The sequence below is a fragment of the Acomys minous genome (genome assembly GCF_964271855.1).
Source record: "Acomys minous genome assembly, chromosome: 15".
Classification (NCBI taxonomy): Eukaryota; Metazoa; Chordata; class Mammalia; order Rodentia; family Muridae; genus Acomys; species Acomys minous.
Genome location: NC_140497.1, coordinates 101,188,113 through 101,211,720, shown reverse-complemented (window position 1 = coordinate 101,211,720; position 23,608 = coordinate 101,188,113). Strand labels below are relative to the sequence as shown.

The window sequence follows — 23,608 nt, the reverse complement described above, 5'->3', positions numbered from 1 at the left end:
ACCTACCTGTCAACCTTCACTGATGACAGGAGCCACTGTCCCAGGACCCACTCAGACAACAACTTGGAAGGATGGCGCTCCTCCGGCTGCCATATAGGTCCAAGGATTGAACTCAGGTTTTCAGGTTTGGTTGTAAGCACCTTTACCAGCTGATCCGTCTCACTGGACCATTTTGAGGAGGTGGGTTAAAGCCCGGGCTGACGGGGGAGACAGTCACGTGGCATGGTGATGAGCCACCCTGTAGGCCTCTCCAAGAGCAGCCTGTGCTCCTTACGCACCAGCCCTCGGACTCTCCTTGCTGCTGTGGTTTCTGGGCCTCACTCCCTGTGGCTGTCAGGTTCTCAGTCAGCGTGGAGTCTGTGGAGCTGGCGGTTGCAGGCTGGACTACAGTGGCCTTGGTGTCAGCAACCAGGCCATCACCTGGCCCAGGGACTGCCCCGTTCCATGGGCAGCAGAGCTTGGAGGGGCGTGTGGCCCCGCAGGGACCGCAGGTCAGGAGTCCTGGATGAACCCTGATAAGCCACGCGTGTAGATCCGGCGTCCGGCACCCGAGCTTGGCAGTGCAGCTGTCAGCGCTTGGGCAGGCCATCACAGCCGCCACCTCCCAGCTACTGCAAAGACAGGCAGTGTGAGTGACAGGAAGGGGCATCCACAGAGCCTCCCAAGCACTGGCAGCAGCTGCCGAGCTGTGAGCAGGTGGTGACCTCACTAGAGACAAGGACACTGCACCTGGTAACTCCTCCCAAGGCGAGGCCCAGAGCAGGTGGGGAGCCCTGGCTGGCCTGGGACCCGGCTGACCCTGAGCTCAGAGATCTGCCTGCCTCCGCCTCCTGAGTGCCACCAGGCCCACTTTAAGTGCATCCCAGCACTTCGGAGGCAGAGGGAGGTGGATCTTTGCATTGAGGGCCTCAGGCCTGCACAGAGAGCACCTGTCTCAAAACAAAAAGTAAACAACAAACCAGGAGGTCTGCCACTCTGGTGTGCTGGTGCAGTGCTTGGGGCTGAACGGACCCGTTCTATAGCCCTGACTTCTCTGCCGACAGGGACCCTCCTGCCTCTGCCTCCCAAGTACAGGGTATTTTCCTCCGGCTGTGTGGTCACTCTGCCCAGCACCCGTCAGTGGTCAGCGCTCCAGTGACTGGCCAGCCTTCTGCAGAGACTCGGCGTGGCACGGCCAAGGCCAGCAGGCTTTGTCTAACCGCCTAGAGCCCCAGCCAGACCCTGGGGCCAAGGAGACCGATGAGTGGGTGCTCTGTCAGTCCTAGGCCACGGCCTGGCTTCCGCCCTCACAGCAGGTCCTCGCCCCCGGCTTACCCTCCCCTTCCCTCCGCGCTGGCACGGCCCACCCAATATGGCTGAAACACCACAGCCCCCAGCTACATCCACGTCTGCTCAGCAGGGGCTCAGGACCCAGGGGGCTGCTAGGCCAGGCTGATAGCCCAGGGCACCAGGGGATCCGGGTGAATGGGGTGGGGGTGGGGCAGGCAGGGCCATGCATAGCATGGGGCACTGAGGGGTGCTGGGAGAGACTGACACGGAAGGGGGACTGGAGGGGTGGGGAGGGGGACAGTGACCAACATGGAGTCTCAGCCAGGGGTCAGGGTCAGGTGCCTTCACAGTGCCCAGGAGGGTGAGGCAGGAGGATGTTGACATTGAGGTCAGCATGGGACACGCAGTGAGACTGTCTTAAAACAAAAAACAAACAGACCCCAAGAGCGTCTTTTGTGGACTGGTGCTCAGTGAGTAAAGTGCTTTTTTTTTTTTTTTTTTTTTCATGCCTGAGGACCTGAGTTCAATTTCCAGAACGCCTTTAAAAAGCTACTCTCAGCCGGGCATGGTGGCACACGCCTTTAATCCCAGCACTCGGGAGGCAGAGGCAGGCGGATCACTGAGTTCGAGGCCAGCCTGGTCTACAAAGCGAGTCTAGGACAGCCAGGGCTACACAGAGAAACCCTGTCTCGAAAAACAAAACAAAACAAAAACAAAAAAAGCTACTCTAGCTAACACTGAGGGAGGTGGAGGGAGACAGGAGGATGCCCAGGATTCTGGTCCCCAGGTTCAGCAAGAGACCCTGTGTAGGTGCATGGGCGCGAGCTGGGTGGGAGCCTTCAGGGGACTCGCGCTGCCGCCTGGGGCTGTACCTTCCCCGCCTTGGAGTTCCCCAGGCTGCAGCGAGCGAGTCTCGCTTCCTCTCTAGCTCGCCGCTAGCCTAGGGTTGAAAGAAGGGTGGGGTGTGGGAATGCGGGTCACACTTCGCCTGTGTGAGCTGCCACATTCCCTGGGGTTCCCGGCCTGGAGGGAAGGACAGAAGCCACACCAGGTACCCAGGCGGCTTTGGAAAATCCGGAAGAGCTAAAGACGAGAAAATGACTAATCAGAAGGGGACCTGGCAGGTGGGGGCGTGGCTCGGCGTCGCACAGCAGCTGAGTGTGCGCAGACACCCCAATCTCACCTTATACTCCAAAAGAAAAGAAAAACAGTGCAAGAGCAGCCACCCTGAGGCGGGAGGGACGTGAAAGAGACTGGGCTGGGCCCGACGTGGGTCCAGTGTTGAGGCCAGATTCACCTAGTTTGCCAGCCCCTGTCGTAGCGGAGCATCATGGGAGAGCAAAGCTGCTCATTTCACTGAGCCCAGGAAGGGGAGCTGGGGTGACCCCTCCCTCCAATTGAAGCCCCGCCTGCTAATGTGTCAGTCATTTCCCAGCCCCTTAACTGGACGTTATTGGTAGATGGTGAGTGATGGCCAAATCCTCAGGACCAACCAGATGCCTCCCAGAAGTGCTGGGATCCAGGCTGGAAGTACTAGGTAGTCTGGGGTACCCTCTTCACTGCTGCATGCGGTGAATGTTCGAAACACATCCAAACCTGTTCCCACTCAGGGCCAATTGCATTGTGATGAACGTAAAGCAATTGGGGGCTGTAGTCCCTCGTGAAGGAAGTCAGGCCAGTGGCTCAGCAGGAGCTGGTGCAGAGCCATGGAGGGTGCTGCTTACTGGCTTGCTCAGCCTGTTTTCTTTCTTTCTTTAGATTCATTCATTCCTTTATTTATTTCATATACAGAGTTTTCCCTTCATGTACGCCTGAAGGCCAGAAGAGGGCACCAGATCTCATCCTAGATGATAGTGAGCCACCACGTGGTTGCTGGGAATTGAACTCAAGACCTTTGGAAGAGCAGCCAGCGCTCTTAATTAACCTCTGAGCCATCTCTCCAGCCCTCAGCTTGCTTTCTTAACCCCGGACCACCTGCTCAGGGGATGGCACCGCCCACAATGGGCTGGGCATTTCCTCATCAATCACTAATTAAGAAAATGCCTTACTGGTTGGGAGTGGTGGCTCAGGCCTTTAGTCCCAGCACTCGGGAGGCAGAGGCAGGCGGATCTCTGAGAGTTCAAGGCCTACAAAGAGAGTCCATGACAGCCAAGGCTACACAGAGAACCCCCTCCCCCAAAAAAAAGAAAAAAAAAAGAAAAAGAAAATGTCCTATAGCTGGATCTCATGGAGGCATTTCCTCAACTGAAGCTCCTTCCTTTCTGATGTGTGTATAAGTGGTGTACACACACACACACACACACACACACACACACACCATGACTTCATAGGCTGGGATGAAAATCATGTAGAGAATACAGGGCCGGTGGGGGAGCTGTAGGGGCACACCCCCCTGGGAGCCCAAACACCAAGGCTTGGTGTTCCAGGCCAGCACGCGCATCAACAATCAGTCAACGGCGGGTGAGATCGAAGCACGTTCCATCCCACTCCAATGACCCTGACTTCAGGCCCTGGAACCCACACCCACGCCACCTCTGGGCACAAGCAATGGGATATGTGCTCACGTGCACGTGCATGCACGCACACAGACTAGTATAATTTTACTAAAATGACACCTTTCAGGACTGAATGTCACAAGGGCCCGTGGAGCAGCAAAAAGACACTTGGAAAATGTGAGCAGTGTCGGTGCACACATGGAGAGCGAGGCCCTTCTACCGCTAGCTGGCTGCGCACGGGGCCTCTTAGGATTCCCATGAGCACCCCGCTGCCAACTAGCTCTCAAGCCAAATGTGTGACCTTTATTGTTTTGATTGATTGGTAACTATTGCGCACATGCCACAGGCCGGAGGACTTGCAGGACTCCCTCCTCTCCCACCGTGTGGAGACAAACCCAGGCTTTGCCACAAGCGTCTTTGCCCACTGAGCCATCTCAGTGGCCCTAAAGCGGGTGTTGAGAGGTACATGGTTGCCATGGGAACCCAGCATCATCTGGGTTCAAGTAAGAAGTGAGGACAGGCTGGAATGGGTCTGGATTTGATCCCCAGCTAGAGGAAAATGCTCAGACTGAGGGTGTCTGAGGCCCAAGTCTGTAGGTCCGAGACTGGGCATGAAGGGCATTTGGTTTTTTGGGCGTCCCCAGGCTGGTGGTCCTGCCTCCTTGGAAGTGCTTCCGGGGCAGAGGGTGGAAGACTCAGTAGTCCTGAGGGCCTTCAATCAGCCATGTGTCCCTGAATGGAAGGTTAAAAGGAGCCCAGGCCAGGGAGTTGTGAGTCTCTCAGTGTTGTCAGCCCTGGCCCGGCCTGGGTTCATCATCAGCACACACAGCCTGAATAAATAAGAGAATGAGGTGTAGTGACCTCCAAAGCAACTTCCAGCTCTCTCTGTTCTTCAGCGCCTTTGGTTGTGAAATGAGGATTATTATTATTATTATTATTATTATTATTATTATTATTATTATTATTATTATTATTATTATTATTATTATTTAACCTCACCGGCAGTATCGGGGGAGATCTCCAATGAGCCATACACGCAGTTGGTACTCAAAAAATGGTGCTCCCTCCATCCGTCCCTCCCTCCCTCCCCGCCCGACTGACAGGTGCAGAGAGCTAGGAGCTTCTCCTTTCGCTTTAAAATATGCAAATAGCCTGCGGGTGAGTGGCGCGGATCAGCCAACCAGCGCACGGGTTGTGAAGCACCGCGGGGCGGAGCTCCCCTGACCACACCCCGTGGGCGGGGCCAGCAGCGCGCTCCGCAGCGCGCGGGGAGGGCGGGGCGCGGGTCCGGAGCGCGCAGGTGGCGGCGGCGCGAGGTGGTGAGTGTCCCCGGGCGCGGGGCGCGGGGCGCGGAGCTGGGGCCGGGGGCGCAGCCTCCATCCTGACCCGACCCGAGCGCAGGTGTCGCCTGCAGAAAGGCGGCGCGCCGCTCCGCTGCATCCTTCAATCCGGGGCTGGGAGGCAGCGACCCCCCCAGGACCCCCAAATCCCTCCTCTGGGTCTCCAGCATGCAGCTCCCTGGCCCTAAGGCGGGGGGGGGCCGCCTCCCTCACTGCCCGTGTGATCTCCCCATCCTCGCCTGTGAGCCGGGGTCCCCTCCCTCTCATTGCACCCGCCCTGGGTTTGACAGGCAGGTGGGGGCTCTGCGGGGCGAGTGCGGTGGGGCCGCGGGGGGGGTTGGGGTGTGGAACATGGGGTCCCCTCCCTGACGAGCGGGGCCTGGCGAGGCCTGGAGCCCGCACCGGGGACTCCCGCGCTCTGTGAGGGGGGCGGCCGCATCTGCTCCCAGGGACAGAATTAGTCTAGGTGAGTGAAGATGGGGTGCGGAGGAGGAGGTGGGGGGTGGCCGCCCCTTCACTTGCTGGCAGCATCGAGGCACCTGCTTCATGGTGACCTTGGGCAGGTGACAGCACCTCCCTGACCCTCGCTCGGTCTCCTCTTTGAAATGTAGAGGTTGAAGGGGCCAAACCGTCTGTCTTAGATTCCCAACACTAGGGCCCCGTTTTTTTGCCAGATGAGGACCGAAGGTTTTGGCCGAAGGTTAGCAGAGTCTCAGTTAGCCTGGTCATTCCAGTCCTCGGGAGGCTGAGGCCAGAAAGGCTGCAGCTTGAGGCCAGCCTGGGCTACATAGCCAGACTCTGCCTCATTTAAAAAAAAAAAAGCATAAACAAAAACAAACCGTGATACTGACTGATGGGCGCAGTCTGGCCTTGGTGGTGCTGGGGAGACCTTGCGGCCAGGAGGAGACAGTTCCCGCCTGCAGCAAGACAGGGATTCTGTCACGCTGGTCCCACTGGTGTGGCTGCCCGGGTTACACCCTGACCCACATTCCATCACCTACGCAGGGGCCCAGCCAGTTCCTGGGCGGGGTCCCAGGTGGGTGGTCAGACTCTTAATAATCCCTGCCCTTTGCAGGACAGTGGGGTGACTCCTAGGCAGGAAGCCTGACACCCCCAAATTTGTGTGCTTGGACTGGACTCGGTGAGCCTTCTGTCAGATGGGCCAAAACCCTGTGGGAAGATCAGAGGTGGCTGTGGGAGTGAGGGTGTGCTGTAAATATTATTTATGATATTAATTATGATATTGTACTCATTAAACGGGGTCACAGCTAACGAGGAAGTGGGATGTCTTTGAAGGGTGTGACCAGAGTCATCAGCACCCATGGCCTGGGGTACACAGTAGGTGCTCAAGGTGCATGTGGTGAATGACAGGGCTCAGGCGAAGGCTGTCACAGGGGCCTCAGTTTCCCCATGGAGTGCTGGCTGATTATGTGGGGGGCAGGCGTGAAGGTCACGCAGCAAGGGGCTATGGGCTGCGGGCACAGCCAGCCTGCATCCAACACCCAGACCCAGCTCTGGTCTGGTCTTGCCTGATACCCAGGCATTGGTCACACACCCGAGCCACAGGTTCTGGAGAATTAGTATCATGGGGTGGAGTGCTGTGTGACACCCAGCAAGTGTCTGTCGGTCTCTGGGCCTTGTTCTAGTGTTGCAGAGGCCAGGAAGCCGTGGGTCTCACTAGCTGAACTATCTCAGGCCAAACTATTTTTAGGGGCCTCTGGTGATATTTTAATCTCTTTTCAAATCACATAGGTCATAACAAACAAAAACCCCATGTAGCATTTGGTATTTGCATATCGAAGCTGGACCCCAGCACCCAGAGGAGGAAGCAGGGGAAATCAAAACTTTGAGATCATCCTCTGCTATGTAGTTAATTTGGGGCCAGCCTGGACTACATGAGACCTTGCCTGAAAACAAACTTTACTCTGTGGCTCCTAAAGTAGCTATAAATAATATCTGAGTTTCCCTTTCTGAGCAGAAGGCGTCGCCCATCTCCAAGCCTTGGTTTCCCCTCATGAGCATCTTGGCCCAGCTTGGGCCAACATAGGGGCTCTGTGGGAGGACGCCCTCTGGTAATGATCAGTCACCCCCCAGCCTGCTCCCTCAGCTCCCCGACTTGTGCGGCCGCCCTGTGGCTGTGGGGAGGTCCCAGGGGTGCTCGGCGGGGAGGTGACGGTTGGGTGGCAGGCAGGGCGGGCCAGGCTTCCTGTCCTACCCAAGAGACACCGAGGCCTCCCGTCAGCGCTGGAGGAAGTGTCCCGGGCCCTGGCCTCCCCCCCACCCCAGCCCCTCTCGGTGAGTTTGACCCCAGCACCCATTTTGGTCAGCCTAGAACAGGAAGGCAACCCACAGCTGTGAGCTCCGTTGTGGAGCCAGTGGTAGCTATCACTTCCTGGGCCAGGTGGCAGTATCAAGGCCTATCGTTGGTGCCACCTCCTGCCACCCTTCCCCAAGTCGGCCCTGACCGGGGTACAGATTGTGGTCCATCAAGGGCTGCTGGCTGGAATAACGGGCAGTCATGGCTCTGAGAGCTGGGTGGGGTGGGATGAAGTGTGACCCCGTAGCGCAGCTTGTATGTGCCTTGTAACATGAGCTCTGGTGACATTGATGGCTTCCGGACACCGGCACCCAAGAGTCTTTTGAACCTGGCAGAAGTTTATCTGGCCTGATGCAGACGGCCGCCACCTCCCTATCGTGGTCCCCAAGTATGTGTGTGTGTGGGCTTGGCCCGCGAGGGAGATGGATGAAGTTGCCACATGGGTCAGGTCCCCTGTACTTCAGCACACTTTAGGGGGCTTAGATAAGCCACCTGGTCCCAACCAGGCACCCGGGTACCAGCCTGTTACCCCAGTACTTGGGAGACTGAGGCAGGGGGACGGCCCTGAGTTAAGTAAGACCCTGCTTCACAAGTCAAGCAAAAATCCTCACCACGTGGGCATTTGGGGCTTTCGTCCCTGGAGTGCCGGCTTGTTTCACAAGGGAGGCATTGCCTAACCCGAGGCTGGAGGGCATACATTTGAATATAAAATCTCTTTTGCCCAGTGGACGCGACTTGAGGACCTCAGCTGCCAGACCCTCCCATTGGACCTGGCACCCCAGTGTCCTCTTTTTATCTGGGACACACTGCCTCTCCATACCTGGCCGGGAGGAGAAAGGGGGGAACGGGACGTGTGTCCAGCCCCCTTCTCCTCAGCAGCTCCCACCAGGCACAAAGACAGGCAGGCAGCTCAAGCCCCTGCAGGGCCTGAGACAGGAGGAGCCCTGAGCGGAAGTCAAAGGGGACAGCTCATTTCAATGTTAGGTAAACTGAGGCTAAGGGCTAAGTGGGCCCTCTCCCAGTGGGGCCCGGATGGTCTGGTCCTCGGTCTGGCGTTGGGCCTCCTGGGCTCCAGCTGTCGCAACCGTGCAGCCGGGCAGCTCATGGATTATGTATGAAGGCACGGGCTCCTGTGACAGGGGCCTCGGTGTGCTGAGGAGGCCCTGCATGTCCCTGGTCTCTCCCGTGCTCCTGGCTCCGCCCCTGTGCACAGTGACCTGCAGTCTCTTCTGGGTTTTCTGTCTCCTACAGATGGAGAAACTGAGGCACAGAGCTGAGTGACGTGGAGCCAGGTGAACAGTGGCTTCTGAGGGGTGGTTGGTACTCGTGGGACCCCAGGTGTGGGGAGGAACTGGCCGTGACCCCTCAGGGGACCCTGACCCTCCAGGCTCATCTACCCAGCCCTGTCCCACAGAGACCGCCCAGCTATTTGAGACATCACAGCCACTGTCCCTTCCTGCCATTTGACCTTGCTAAGCAGCTTCCCCTCTTGGGAAGTGACTCAGTTTCCCTAAATCTGAAATGACCTAGAACCATTCTGTCTAGAACTCAATTCACTACTACTCTGGCCCTTACCCACAAACTCGTATCCATACTTAGAAACCCTACCTGCCATGCCCCCCTCCATCCCAGCTCCTGACCTACCCATGCCAAGGCCTGTGAGACTGGGGCATGTGTATCCCTGTTGCCTACGGCATCAGGACCAAGGCCGAGGCCTCTTGGGGGCCTGGCCTGCTCCTGGCCTTGGGCCTTCACTTCCTTAGTCCTCAATGCAACAGGGAAGGTAGGTGGTTGGAATTTCCCTGTTCGAGCCCGTGTGGTTATGACTCAGCTCCTCAAACCTCTCTCTTCAGACATACACAGGACTGAGGCCAGCAGGGGTCTCCACAGAGGCCACCAGGATGTCATATTTTGGGGAACACTTTTGGGTAAGACCCACTACTTCTTCTGTTTCTTTTTCATTTTGTTCTTTGTTGCTTTTATTTTGGTGGAGGCTCATAAAGATCTACAGGGACTTTTATGGTGCAGGGGGGACTGGACAGATAGACGGTACGATGTAATGTCTTGACCCAGGGAAAGGAACAGATTGTAGCACTGAGAATCGGGAGGGAACAGCGTGTGTAGTTGAGGATTGCACAGTACAACAGTACTATGCTGGGAGTCGGGGTCCACACCTGGGATCCCAGACTCAGGGAGGCTGAGGCAGGAGAATGGCAGTTCTAAGCCAGTAATGTGTTTCCAACGATAACATGTCAGAAAACATGGCCTTGCCCGCCGCCGCCCCCCCCCCCCGGCCCCCACCCCCCACAGGCCAGGCTGAACTCCCCAGATTTGGGCCAGTCCAGCCCGGGAAATTCCATGGTCTTTTTTTTTTTTTCTTTCTTTCTTTCTTTCTAACAATCTTGGGGAGTTTGGGGATTTTTTTTTGTAGGGGATTGATCCCCTCTGACCTCTGCACGGTTGGCCATCTAGGCCTGCTGCAAACCAGGTTTGGGGATGAGCGACTATCACAAAGCCATAGCTGAGCCCTGAGAGAGGAGCATCCATTGTTGGGGACACAGAGACAAGCAGATCCTACAGCTCAGCCATTCTCGGGGCTCCCCCGGCCCAGTTTGCTGAGGCCCCTGAAGGCTGCCTTTCCGGGGTGTGCAAAGGCCATTACAAAGCCAGGAAATATCCCGAGTCCACCTCAGAGGTGTGACGCTGGGTGGCAGTCAAGGACGGAGGGCTCCTCCTTGGTTGGTTGCGCCTGGGAACTGGGGAGCCACCGAGGATGCAGCAGCAGCCCGGGATGGGAACCTAGAATCAGGAAGGCACCAGGCTGAAAGGCCCCTTCCTCCCCAGTAGGCCCACGGCTTGCAAACTGGTAGCTGGTTGCTAGGCAACCGGTTGCCCCTAGCAACAAGCCCCACTCCCTCTCCAGCTGGGGCTCCTCTTACTTGCCTCGCTTTCTTAAAGGGCCCCCTATCCCTTGCCACCTGCAGGGCTCAGGCTTCTCCTTAAGGCTCCGGTTCTCCCAGGGCCTCTGAATGACTGTGTGACCCCCTGGAGGTGTCCTCTGGGCTGTCATAGAACCTCTGTCCAGCAGCGGCAGTCCAAAAGACACCCACATGAGTGAGCACTCGCAGCAGCTCCTACGTGGATTGTCAGTGTTTTATATTCCATGAGGTGTGAAAATGGGGGGGAGGAGATGTCAATGAGCGAAGAGAAAAATAGAAGCCACCCCAACTTCCCTCCCATGCACACCCCAAGATAGCATGGCTGCGAGGTGCTCAGACCTTTGGTTCAGGATCCCACTGACTCAGGTTTTCCGCAGGAAGGGGTTGGCCAACCAGCCTCAGTTTCCCCAGGTGGGACACTAAGTGAATGAGCCTTGTGTCTTCTGGGACATGGGTTCTGGCTCCTTTTCTGTTTTTCCTCTGCTATGGCCAGAGCCCAGGGCCTCACATGTAATAGGCAAGGGCCTCACCCCTGAGCCACGCCCCAGCCCCTCACTGGGGGATTCTAGGCAGAGGTTCCACCCCTGAGCCACGCCCCCAGCCCCTCACTGGGGGACTCTAGGCAGAGGTTCCACCCCTGAGCCACGCACCCAGCCCCTCACTGGGGGACTCTAGGCAGAGGTTCCACCTCTGAGCCACGCCCCAGCCCCTCACTGGGGGATTCTAGGCAGGGGCCCCACCCCTGAGTCACGCCTCCAGCCCCTCACTGGGGAATCCTAAGCAAAGGCTCCACCCCTAAGCCACGCCCCCAGCACCTCACTGGGGGATTCTAGGCGGGGCCCCACCCCTGAGCCACGCCCCTAGCCCCTCACTGGGAATTCTAGGCAGAGGTTCCGCCCCTGAGCCACACCCACAGCTCATCTTTAGGAGCTCAGTTGCTTACTGGTATTAGAGGTGCCCCAGTTTCTTTGAGGTGAGTCAGGGTCAGAAGCCTGGAGAGCCCTGGGGATCCTCAGCACATGTGTGAGCAGTAGAGGGGTATCAAATCGTGTTAGAACCCCTTTGGCTGTCACCCCGGGGGTTCTGACCAGAGATACATGCTCTGGCTGTCCCTCCTCGGACCCTCACTGCCCACCCACTTAGGCTGAGGCAGACAGTGCTGAGGGCTTGCCAGGTCTGGGAAACAGGCCAGTGGTTGGCTCTGTGTTGGCCTCAGATAATGGCCTGGGCGGCAGTGCCTGGTGCAGCCTCGCCCGCGGCTCCCCAGCCATGGCTCAGTGGGAGCTGTGTGTGGAGCGCTCGCTATTACCCAGAAGGGCGTTGTGTCTAGCAGGGTGCCAGACACATCTCACCCATAAAGCCATTGTGTGGTGGCCGTCACCACCATTTTTCATACGAGAGAACTAGGGCTATGTGAAATGCAGCCACCACCCCAAGTGGCCCAGTTGGAAGAGAGAAAATATGGGATGGAGGGACAAACCGTTGACCCCGTGGGAGGCTGGGGCTCTGAGTAGCTGCAGAACCGTGGAGTGGCCGGTAGGGACGCTGGCCGGGGCGGGAGGAAGCTGTAAGGTGGGGTGCAGGAATGCACTGTGGACTTTCGGGGTGTTGGCAGCTGACCACCAGTAGGGAGCCACTGAGAGCAAAGGCCCTACAGTGAGGGGTGGTGGCCGAGGCTGGGACTTTTGGGCACCAGGCTGGCCTGCGTTTGCCCATCCTTCGCTTTGGTTGTAAAAGTTCTTGTCATTGAAAGAATTAGGGTTTGGGTTCAAGCCCTCAGCAGCCATGTAAGAAGCTGGTGTGCCGGACACGTCTATAACCCTCCACCGAGGCCGTGGAGGCCAGAGGACGATACAGGAAGACCCATGAAGTCGACCTCTGGCCACAGAGAGATCCAGGAGGTGATGGCCTCAGGGCTACAATCAAGTCCCAGGCTTCTCTCTGCAGAAGCCAATCTCTGTGGCCAACGGAAAAGGGCAGCTGATCCAGTTAGCTCTCACCCCATCTCTGGAGCCATTTGGTTCCTCGGTCTCCAAGGCCTGTCCCTGTTGCTAGGCAACCTGGATGCCATGCCTTTCTCTGCGCCGTCTACATCTCTTCTCTCATATCCCTTACAGGGTGACAAAAACCATGGCTTTGAGGTCCTCTACCACTGTGTGAAGCAGGGTCCCGTAGCCACCAAGGAGCTGGCTGACTTCATTAGGGAAAGGTGAGGGCCAGGCCACGCCCACTCGGAGGCTCGCTCACTTAGGACACGCCCATCCAGGGACCTGCCCACCAAGCATCGTCTCCCTCAAAGGTTCTTCCTTGGTACTCACGGAAGGATCAAGAAAGCGGGTCTCCTGGGGTTCCAGGAAGCAAATGATTTAGGCACCTCAAGTCCTCCAATCCCACGGGCCCATTTCTGCCTCAAACCACTCTTTGTTGATTTTCATTTTATTTTCTGTTTTGAGCCTATCTATGTGGAGGGGGCGGTGCTCTTGCCATGACTTACTCGTGAAGAGCAGCTGGCGGGCAGCTCAGGGTTGGTTCAGTTCTACCACCATGCGGGTCTGGGGATTGAACTAGGGTCACCGGGTGTGGCTGCCAGTGCATTTATCCACTGGGTCGTCTCATTGGTCTGCAGGATCCTTCAAATCCATGTACCAGGGTCTGATGCTGCTTCTACTGAAAATCAGATCAGGCACTCACACGGGGCAGTTACGATCCCCAGAAGTGAAAACATGTATGCTGCAGGCACAGTGATGGTGCACTCCCATGATCCCAGCACTGGAGATAGTTGAGACCGGAGAATTACCACGAGTTTGAAGCCCGCTTGGCCACATAGCCAGACCTTGTCTCAAAAAAAAAAAAAAGAAAAGAAAAGAAAAAAGAAAAAAAAAAGAAAAAGAAAAAAAAAAAAAGAAAAAAAGGCAAAGCATCTAAATAAAGTAAAAATATTACTTAGATTACCCACATGAGACCCAGGCATGTTGTCACACGCCTTTAAATCCCAGCACTCGGGGAGGCAGAGGCAGGCAGATAGCTGTGAGTTCGAGGCCAACCTGGTCTACAAAGTGAGTCCAGGACAGCCAAGGCTACACAGAGAAACCCTTACTCAAAAAAAGCAATTAAAGAAAATTACCCACAGCAAATACATATATGTAATTAGATTCCAAAACTCCTTTTTGAGAGTAAGAGAGAAAAGGCCTTTCTCGGGTACCATAGTCTGCTTAATCTTTGCCCCTCCTCTGACCCAGGGCCAGCATCGAGGAAACATACTCGAAGGCCATGGCCAAACTGTCCCGGCTGGCCAGCAACGGGACCCCCATGGGGTGAGTGCAGCTGCTTGTGTAGGTGGGGGGCACCCAAATGACCTCAGTCTGGGACGTGGTGGACACAGCTGCCAAGTTCCGTATCAGCAATGACAGCTGTGCTGTGGGTATCAGACGCACTGGACGCTGCCTGTCCTTAGGACCTTCGCCCCGCTCTGGGAGGTCTTCCGTGTGTCCTCGGACAAGCTGGCACTGTGCCACCTGGAGCTGACTCGGAAGCTGCACGACCTCCTCAAGGATGTGCTGCGTTACGGCGAGGAGCAGCTCAAGACCCACAAGAAGGTAGCGGGCCGCCCCAGTAGGCACGCAGGGGCAGTGGGGCACCCGGGACCGCAGATGAGTCTACGTGTACGCTGCAGCTTAGAGTGTGCGTGGGTGAGCCCACGCACCAGCCCCTCACTGGGGGATCCTAGGCGGGGTCTCCGCCCCTGAGCCACGCTCCTTCTCCCACCCCTGCCCCCCTCCCCCAGTGCAAGGAGGAAGTTCTTGGCACTGTGGATGCAGTGCAGGTGTTGGCAGGCGTGGGTCAGCTCCTGCCAAAGTCTCGGGAGAATTACCTGAGCCGCTGCATGGACCTGGAGCGGCTGCGCAGAGAGAGCACCAGCCAGAAGGAGATGGACAAGGTTTGTTGGCATGGTAACCAGAGACTGTGCCTCACGGTGCTGGGCACTAACCCTCCTGGCTGTCAGAGGTGGTTTGGCAGGGTGGTAGAGCCATTTGACTGTCCCCTGTCTATGATTCCCAGGCAGAAACCAAAAGCAAGAAGGCAGCCGACAGCCTGCGGCGATCCGTGGAGAAGTACAACTCAGCCCGCGCTGACTTCGAGATCAAGATGCTGGACTCAGCCCTGGTGCGAACCCCACCTTGTGGGTGCGGCACTCCCTGCCTGGGCTGCTCTGTCCTTGGAGGAGCCTGTCTCCCAGCTCTGGGAGCCCTAGGGTCGTAGGCTGGGAAGCCAGGCATGGTGGCACACACCTGTTATCACAGCACCAGGGCCAAGGCAGAGGATCAGGAGTTCCAGGTCTTCCTGAGAGTTACATACATACATACATACGTACATATGTACATCATATGTATATGGACAGCCTGGGCATTCTGAGAAAAAAAGCAGAAATCATCACTTAAACCAATTTATCTAGGTCAGTGGGCACAGTGGCGTAAGGCGTGATCCAGGCATTCCAAAGGGGTCCTTAGGAATCTCTGTGGCTGGTCGCGGGTTTCTAGGAACTTGTAGGCTGACAGGATATTCTGCGTGTGCAAAGCGTAGCCATATATAATCCAGCGGGGCCATTCTTCTTTTCTTTCTTATTTATTTATTATGTAAAGATATTTATTATGTATAGTTTTAAATTTTTTATTATGTAGTGTTCCGCCTGCATTGCATGTGCACCTGCAGGCCAGAAGAGGGCATCAGATCTCACTATAGATGGTTGTGAGCCACCATGTGGTTGCTGGGAATTGAACTCAGGACCTCGGAAGAGCAGCTCTTAACCTCTGAGCCATCTCTCCAGCCACACCATTCTTCTTTTCTTCAGAAGAGTTTCACTATGTAGACCAGGCTGGTCTCAGAGATGCCTCTGCCTGGGATCGAAGGCTGGCGCACGGCAGGGGGTGGAGTAGCACTTAGGTCAAGAATCCTAGGCTAGAGCCACCATGGTGGCGCACTCCTATAGCCCAGCACTCGGGAGGCAGAGGCAGGTGGATCGCTGTGAGTTCGAGGCCAGCCTGGTCTACAAAGCGAGTCCAGGACAGCCAAGGCTACACAGAGAAATCCTGTCTTGGAGAAAAAAAAAAAAAATCCTAGGCCAGAATCCCCTTGGTTCTCCGTAACCTAGTGAGAGTGAACAGGAGCTGGGCTGATCTGATTGGTCAGCCTGAGTCATGCCCCTCCCACCTCAGCGCTTTCAGGCCATGGAGGAGGCGCACTTGCAGCACATGAAGGCCTTGCTGGGCTCCTACGCACACTCCGTGGAGGACACCCATGTGCAGATTGGGCAGGTGAGCACTGGCCTGTGCAGCCGCAACAGACGTAAGCTGGGAAAGCCAGAGGCCCCGCCCACGCCCCGCCCACAAAGGCCCCGCCCCTTATACCCCTCCTCACTCAGGTGCACGAGGAGTTCAAGCAGAACGTGGAAAATGTGACCGTGGACATGCTCCTCAGAAAGTTTGCGGAGAGCAAGGGCACCGGCCGCGAGAAGCCTGGTGAGTGACAGCAGGATTTCCCTGACCCTGGGTTTCTTCTTTGGAAAAATGGGCAGGTGGCAATTTCACATCCCCCCCCCCCAAGGCATCTGATGGCTGATCTCAAGGATCCTAAAGGGGTCATGAAGGGTCAACTCAGAGTCTGGCTATTTCTCTGCGCCACAGCCTAAGGAGCCATTGAGGGTGCTGAACGCCTTTGTTGAGTGCCAGGGTTTTATAGCCAGGCTGGGTTTGGGGGTCTTTTCTTTTTTTGTTATTTTGAGACAGGGTTTCTCTGTGTAGCCCTGGCTGCTCTGGACTCCCTTTGTAAACCAGTCTGGCCTTGAACTCACAGAGATCTTCTTGCCTCTGACTGGGATTACAGGCGTGCAACACCGCAGCCAGCTTTGGGGTTCTTTCTTCATGCTTGCTGTGTGACCTTAGTCACATCTCTTAACTTCTCTGAGCCTGTTCCCTCAATCCCCTAAATGCTGGGATGGTGTCTGCCCAGGTCCGGGTGACCAGGGAAGCCATGTTCTCCTTGCTGTCTCCTGTTGTCAGCCCGTGGTCTGCCATGTCTAGGTCCCTTCTCAGACCTGGCAGGCCTGGTTTTGTCCTCAGACTTTCTCATCCTTTTTGTCCCAGGGCCTTTGGACTTTGATGCATACAGCTCAGCTGCCCTGCAGGAAGGCACGTACGTCTGGGCCTGGATGCCCAGGCTAGATCCCGGGGGTGTGGCAGGGGGAGCTGACTAGAGAGGGAAGACCCAGCTCAGCTGCCATCCTCTGCCAACAGCAATGAAACGTCTCCGGGGAGCCAAGGCCTTCCGCCTTCCAGGACTGAGCCGGAGGGAGCCCCGTGCATCTGTGTGAGGAAGTGCCCCACCCTGGCCCAGGCTAGCCCAAAATCCTGCCCATGCTAGCACAAAAAGTCCCCTATGTAACTCTTCCTACCTTAGGCTGGCCCAGCATCGCCTCTGCCTGGGCCAACTCAGAAAGACATCCCAGGCTAGCCCAGTAGGGCCACTCCCCAAGCTAGTCTAGAACTCCTGTTTTTACCTAGGCTGGGCTGGAAGCTGCTTGGCCCATGGTGGCCTAGGCTGGCCATGATCCCTTCCTTTGCCTAAGGCTAGCTCTTCACCTACTCTACCATTTGAAATATCTCTGACCCAGCTCCCTCTGCCCCCCCCCACCCACAGCCTCAAGGAAGCCCAAGGGTACCTATGGGCTAGCTTGGGGTATTATGGTGGGCACCCCCTCTGGGGCCTCTGGCCACTCATCCCTGTTCCTTTGTCCCCAGTGACTTCCTGGAGTCTGATTCTGGGGTGAGTACTGTGGGGGAGGCGGGCAGTAAGTGAGCTTGAAAAGAGGGCCTCCCCCCCCGCCCCCCACCCCAGGAGGCTCAGACTAAAGTCTCACTTCTGTGGCCCCCATGTGTGGGACTGAGAGCTCTGCTGTGCCTCAGTTTCCCCCCTTGGATTTTCCTACATGCCTGGAGTGTATTCCAGCTCCTGGAGTAAGCAAGGTGAGGGAGCCTGACCCCCACTTCCCCAGGTACCTCCTGAGGTGGATGAAGAAGGCTTCACTGTGCGCCCAGATGTGTCTCAGAGCAATATCCTTTCTGTGACTCTATGTCCCCAGCAGGCGGGGGAGGGGCCTGGGCCTCGAGATGGTAAAGATGTGCAGTGGTGAGAGGCCCTTTAACCCTGCAAGGGAGGCAGAGGCAAGCTGGTCTCTGAGTGTGAGCGCAGACTGCGAGTTCCAGGCAACCAGGGCTGTGTAGAGAGATCCTGTCTCAGAACAAAGACAGACAGACAGACACAACAGATGGACTTTTTAAAAAATTTATTATTATTATTTTAAAATATATTTTATTAATTTATTCATATTACATCTCAATTGTTATCCCATCCTCTGTACCCCCTATTCCTCCCTCCCTCCCATTTTCCCCTTACTCCCCTCCCCTATGACTGTGACTGAGGGGGACCTTCTCCCCCTGTATATGCTCATAGGGCATCAAGTCTCTTCTTGGTTATTATTATTTTTTGAAACAGGGTCTCTCTGTGTAGCCTTGGCTGTCCCGGACTCGCTTTGTAGACCAGGCTGGCCACGAACTCACAGTGATCCCCCTGCCTCTGCCTCCCGAGTGCTGGGATCAAAGGTGTGCGCCACCACCACCCTGCACCAGGTGGACTTTTATGGCGGGATATCCAGGGGCGGGGCCTCCCTGATGGAAGAACACCAGTGTTGGGGTTTGGTAGTTGAACAGAAACTCTCCCGTTAGCCTCCTGAGCATGAGGAGCTCTGGGAGGGAGGGGTGGGGGCAGACCCACGGTTGCTCCTTGACAGCGGCCCACGCGCAGCCGAGCCCCCACGCTTCTCCTCTAGCGACTCTGACTTTGACGACGAGGAGCCTAGAAAGTTCTACGTCCACATCAAGCCCGCCCCCACCCGTGCTGTGGCCTGCAGCTCCGAGGCTGCGGCTGCCCAGCTCAGGGCCACAGCTGGCAGCCTTATCCTCCCTCCAGGGCCAGGGGTAAGGGGGGGGGGCGGCGGCATGTGGGGCGCCGGGACCAGCCGGATACTACTGAGCCTGACTTTGCTTGGTTTTCTGCTTTTTTCCGCAGGGCACCATGAAACGTCACTCATCGCGTGAGTTGCTGGCCAGCCGGGGGTTTAAGGGGCCTGGGAGGGGTACTGTCTGTGAACGCCGCCTAGAGTGGGTGAGAGTTGCTTGGAGATCGTCGGACAAAGCTGCAAGGGCAGTGGAGACTTATGCCCTGGCAGGGGCAGGGTTTTGAGCTAGGCCAGGGCAGGACACGTCCTCCCGCAGATGCATGAGGCTCCCATTAGTCCCTCTGGCCGCTTTGCTGGTCATCTTGGGCCTCTGGAACAGAAACTCAAGGCTCTGTCTGTCCTAGGAGACGCATCTGGGAAGCCTCAGAGACCCCGGTCAGCCCCACGCACCGGCAGGTGGGTCTTGTGGGGACAGGTCCTTCACCCTGGCCTAAGGCCTATTGGACACTTATTAAGCGTCTGCTGTATACTTGTGCTGCGCTGGGTCTGGGAGGCTTGTGGACAAGAGTCAAACTTCCTGAAAGCATGGTCTTAGCACAGCCATACAAGGGACTCTGAGAGGGAAACAGGGCTGCGATGGGTGGGCGGGGCCCTGAAGGCGTGAGTAACGCCGATCCCTGAAAGGCAGAGGAGTTGCACCCGTGGAACCGTATGCTGGGGGCAGGAACAGCCTGTGGGGAAAGCCTCAGGTGCCAGGCTCTGACCCATCCCTGTCTGTCGTTGTCCCCAGCTGCCCGGAGAAGCCGCTGGCCTCTGAGGAGCCGCTGTCCAAGAGCCTCTTCGGGCCGCCGCTAGAGTCCGCTTTTGACCACGAGGACTTTACAGGTAGAGGGGGTGTGCGCTGCAGGGGGCCCGGGACTTGGGAGCTGACGGCTGGGCGTGGACTACGCTGACCACGCCCCTGACCGGCTCCTCCCTCCTAGGCTCCAGCAGCCTGGGCTTCACGTCCAGCCCGTCCCCTTTCTCATCCTCTTCCCCTGAGAATGTGGAAGACTCTGGCCTGGACTCTCCGTCGCACGCTGCCCCTGGCCCATCCCCTGAGTCCTGGGTCCCCCGGCCGGGTACCCCGCAGAGTCCACCCACCTACAGGGCGCAGCACCCTGAAGCCAGGGGCCCAATGCCCCGTGTGCCCTCCCCAGGTCCTTGGGGGCCAGAGGCAGGCGCAGGTGAGCTAGAGCCCACCGGGTGTCCCCGGGCAGGTGTCCCGGGCAGGCTGGGCACAGGTGGAAGCCTTCCTAGGTGGGACCGTCTGATGGCGGAGTGAAGGGCCCTGGGTGGGAGGTCACAGTGTGGTGCTGGAGTTGCCCGGGCCATGAAGCTGGGGGTGAGCTGCAGCCTAAGACAACTGTATTGAAGGCGGATGGGTGGACCCTGTGGGCACTGAGTGAGGATGTCACGGGAGTGGGAGTCTGGGCTGAGTGAGGATGTCACGGGAGTGGGAGTCTGGGCTGAGTGAGGATGTCACGGGAGTGGGAGTCTGGGCTGAGTGAGGATGTCACGGGAGTGGGAGTCTGGGCTGAGTGAGGATGTCACGGGAGTGGGAGTCTGGCCCAGGCAGCTAGCCTGGGAAAGACTTCGGTTCCTGGCAGAGTTAACTAAGTGACTGAGGCTGGGCTGATACCGGGGACTCTCACCCTCTGGAGATGGAGGTCCCCAAATCACCAAATCTGTGGCTTACCACCTCCTAAGCCTTCAGTCCTTCCTTATACAGGCCCAAGTGTGATGCCCCCTTTCCTACCCACCTGCCTGTCTGGGGCCCAAGGTGTTACTCAGAAGCCCTGGGAACACTGTCTCCTCTTGAGGGCTCCAAGCCCTGGTGAGTCTCAGCCCAGTGTTGTCCTGACTCTAGACTCCATGACGCCCGCTGACTCCATCAGGGAGGGGCTGGCTGCGCCACCAAGGAAACCTCGGTCCAGGAAAGTGTCCTGTCCCCTCACCAGGAGCAATGGCGACCTGGTGGGTGACATATTGGCGAGGCAGTATGGGGAAGGGGCTGCCCCTGCCGGGCGCTCTGGGCGGTTCTCAGCCCCTATTCTCCTGTGCCCTACAGTGCCGGTCACTCAGCCCTTCCCCGCTGGCATCTTCTGCCCCCAACATCACCTCAGATCGGCCCAGCTTCTCCACCCAGATGGGACACGGTTTGTGGGGGCCTTTGGGGCCTTAGATTCCCCTTCCCTGCCTGGGAAGGTGGCTAAGTGGGTGAGAGCTACCCTGTTTCTGACCTGATCCCCCCCACAGGCATCTCCCGCGGCCCCAGCCCTGTGGTCCTGGGATCCCAGGACACCCTGCCCGTGGCCACGGCCTTCACTGAATACGTCCACGCCTATTTCCGAGGCCACAGCCCCAGGTAGGCGGTCACAGGGACATCCCTGCCAAGTGCAGGGTCAACCAGACGGTATGTGAGTGAGGCTAGTCTAAGGAGGCCATGGTCATTGAGCCGAAGGGACTTGGGGTAGAGACAGGTCAGGGTTGAACTGGGGACCCTGAAGCTGGCTTGCCATCTATGGGGTTGACATCTACAAGATGACCCCGAGCCGGGGGTGTTCAAAACTCCAAATTTATTCTGGTTTGAGGTTCCTGGTGGCCCAGGAGAAAAGGGAACTAGGAAAGATAGTTTCCTTAGTACTAAGCCCAGGCTCTGGCAGAGGGGTTGGGGGGAGTCATCTTGGGGAGAGGTGCTGGAAACCATCGGACCCCCTTGAGAGCTTTGGGCTGCAAGTGGGACCAGGCATCCTCAGGCACGCTGCCAGGCAGAGAGAGCCCTGATCCCACAGCCAGTCTGTCCCTGCTCCCCAGCTGCCTGGCTCGAGTTACCGGGGAGTTGACCATGACCTTTCCTGCGGGCATTGTGCGTGTGTTCAGTGGGACCCCACCCCCACCCGTCCTCAGCTTCCGCCTGGTGCACACCGCCCCTGTGGAACACTTCCAGCCCAACGCTGATCTGATCTTCAGGTGCCTTGCACGGGCGGTGAGGGGCCCAGATGCAGGCGGGACCCAGGGCCTTAAATGCCTCCAACGTCTCCTGCTAGTTACCATGTGGTATGGGGCAGGTGGCTTTCCTTCTCTGGACCTACCCCCCCAGGGCAGCCCAGGCTGGAGTGGGAGGGCGTCTCCTGAAGGGTAAGGATGCTCTGTCCCCGCCTCTGCAGTGACCCCTCCCAGAGTGATCCGGAGACCAAAGACTTCTGGCTGAACATGGCGGCGCTGACAGAAGCCCTGCAGCACCAGGCGGAGCAGAATCCCACCGCCTCCTACTACAACCTGGTGCTCCTTCGGTACCAGGTGGGTTGGGCTCGGCACGCCTGGGCCTCTTTGCGCTCCCCTGCCCTCTGCTGGCCGCGCGGGGTACTGAGTGTGGTCCTGGTTCTAGCACTCGGTTTGGACCCGGGTGGGTGGGGGGTTGGCGGCTGCGTAGCCCACGTGATGGGAACAGGACGATGTCGCTCAGCCATCTGTCTTCTCACTCCTAAGTTCTCCCGACCTGGACCCGAGTCAGTGCCCCTGCAAATGAGCGCCCACTGGCAGTGCGGGCCCACGCTTACGCGGGTCTCGGTGGAGTACAGCTACCGTGCGGGCGCCACCGCCGTGTCCACGCCGCTCACTAACGTCCAGATCCTCCTGCCCGTGGGGGAGCCAGTGACCAGCGTGCGGCTCCAGCCTGCCGCCACCTGGTGAGTCACCCAGCCTTGCTGCGTGACACAAGCCAGCAAACAACAACTGCTTTCCAAGCTCTGGGGCAGCTGTGCCACTCTCTACACGGGTTGGGGAAACTGAGGCTCGGCTGAGAAGTTGGCTTGCATGGGCCACACTGGTAACTCACTGCCAGAGTCTTCTCCATTGAAAGTCTGACCCTGTTTCTCTTGCCCCCAGGAACACAGAGGAAAAAAGGTTCACGTGGAAGCTGCCAGATGTGTGTGAGGCCGGGGGTGAGTCACTTCTGTGATAAGGGCTGCTACATGAGAGAAGTTGCGAGTGGGCAGCACTTGTTAAAACTCTTGCGCATGGGACCTGACGAAACGCAGAGTAGGAGTGTCAGGGGGCAGGACTGGCCTGTGCAAAGGAGCCTGGGTCAAGGGGAGGGGTGTGGGCTTGGAAGATCTGATTTAGCCGAGGCTAATCCCCCGGGCCCCCGCAGGCTCGGGCCACCTTTCCGCCAGCTGGCAGCCGCAGTCGGGGCCCAGCACCCCCAGCCCCGTAGCTGCTCAGTTCACCAGCGAGGGCGCCACGCTGTCCGGCCTGGACCTGGAGCTGCTGGGCGGCGGCTACCGCATGTCCCTGGTGAAGCGGAGGTTCGCCACAGGTAGTTGCAGGGAGCTGGGGGCCCGGTGTGTGTGGAGGGAGGTAGGGATGGGGTGTCGGGGGCGGGGAGCCCACGCGAGGCGCCGCTGCTCTGTCCCCGCAGGAATGTACCTTGCCAGCTGCTGAGGTGCTTGGGTCGCCTGCCCTCCTGCCACTGCTCCCGGGCTGGACTGTGTGGACAGGGCCCCCATCCCAGCCTGGCTGAGCCAACTCCTCCATCCTTCCGTCCTCCCGTCCAGTCCGTCCGTCGGGTCTGTCCGTCCGTCCGTTCGTCCATCCGCAAGCAGGCTCTGGCCTTTTAGTATTCTTTAAATAAACAGTTTTCTAACAAAATACAGAGGAATCCTCTTGCCGGGTCTGTTTTCCAAAGCCAGCCCAGGAAGGAAGGGATGGGGACGGTGGGGGGCGGGGGGAGAGGGTGCTGGTACCCACAGCGCCTTCTATCTGCCGGGACCTCTGACTCACAGCTGGGGTACAGGGAGGGGAGCGGCTCTCCACCCTCCTAACGCTGTGACCCTTTAACACAGTTCCTCATGCTGTGGTGACTCCCAGCCACAAAACTCTTTCGCGCCTACTTCATAACTGTAGGTTTGCTACTGTTGCGAATCGCACTGTAAACATCTGATATGCAGAATGTGTGATGTGCTGCCTCCAAGGGGGTCGCGACCCACACGTTGAGAACCTCTTCCCTCGAGGCTTCTGAGGTATACACAGGAGTGTGTAAACTCCTGGAAAGACATTCCAGGGAGCTGTGGGCTCGGTGAGGAAGCATCAACAAACCCAGGCACTGACGGAGCCTGGGAAGTAGGCTAAAGCTCCTGGTAGCTGGAGCTGGTGAGCAGGCTCAGTAAAGAGCCAGGACTGAGGCCAGGTGCAGT

At 57.8% G+C, this 23,608-nt stretch overlaps 1 protein-coding gene across 4 annotated transcripts; it reads left to right on the top strand.

Moving 5' to 3' along the window:
• Positions 1–5,014: 5,014 nt before the first annotated feature.
• On the top strand, positions 5,015–23,063 carry FCHO1 (FCH and mu domain containing endocytic adaptor 1). 4 transcript variants are annotated; one of them, XM_084760099.1, is made up of 28 exons: positions 5,015–5,083; positions 8,673–8,713; positions 9,275–9,349; positions 12,478–12,569; positions 13,600–13,674; positions 13,815–13,956; positions 14,145–14,297; positions 14,420–14,524; positions 15,574–15,672; positions 15,780–15,876; positions 16,501–16,545; positions 16,651–16,723; positions 17,155–17,179; positions 17,409–17,466; positions 18,212–18,390; positions 18,482–18,506; positions 18,776–18,827; positions 19,162–19,256; positions 19,355–19,597; positions 20,281–20,387; positions 20,482–20,569; positions 20,670–20,778; positions 21,228–21,383; positions 21,581–21,713; positions 21,903–22,102; positions 22,302–22,357; positions 22,567–22,731; positions 22,834–23,063. In XM_084760099.1, the coding sequence occupies exons 3-28, from the start codon at positions 9,323–9,325 to the stop codon at positions 22,854–22,856; spliced, it is 2,622 nt and encodes an 873-aa protein (XP_084616225.1). In that variant the 5' UTR covers positions 5,015–5,083; positions 8,673–8,713; positions 9,275–9,322; the 3' UTR covers positions 22,857–23,063. The 4 variants fall into 4 exon arrangements, with proteins under 4 accessions (XP_084616225.1, XP_084616223.1, XP_084616224.1 ...); XM_084760097.1 differs by having other exon boundaries at positions 21,228–21,455; XM_084760098.1 differs by lacking the exon at positions 5,015–5,083 and adding an exon at positions 5,450–8,405 and having other exon boundaries at positions 21,228–21,455.
• Positions 23,064–23,608: the final 545 nt, after the last annotated feature.

Bases quoted from the DNA above. Each gene is read 5' to 3' on its own strand.
- FCHO1 (XM_084760097.1), top strand. From the start codon at position 9,323: ATGTCATATTTTGGGGAACACTTTTGG. The intron at 18,507-18,775 runs GTGAGTTGCTGG...TGTCTGTCCTAG, and splicing joins CATGAAACGTCACTCATCGC to GAGACGCATCTGGGAAGCCT. The intron at 20,570-20,669 runs GTTTGTGGGGGC...TCCCCCCCACAG, and splicing joins CTCCACCCAGATGGGACACG to GCATCTCCCGCGGCCCCAGC.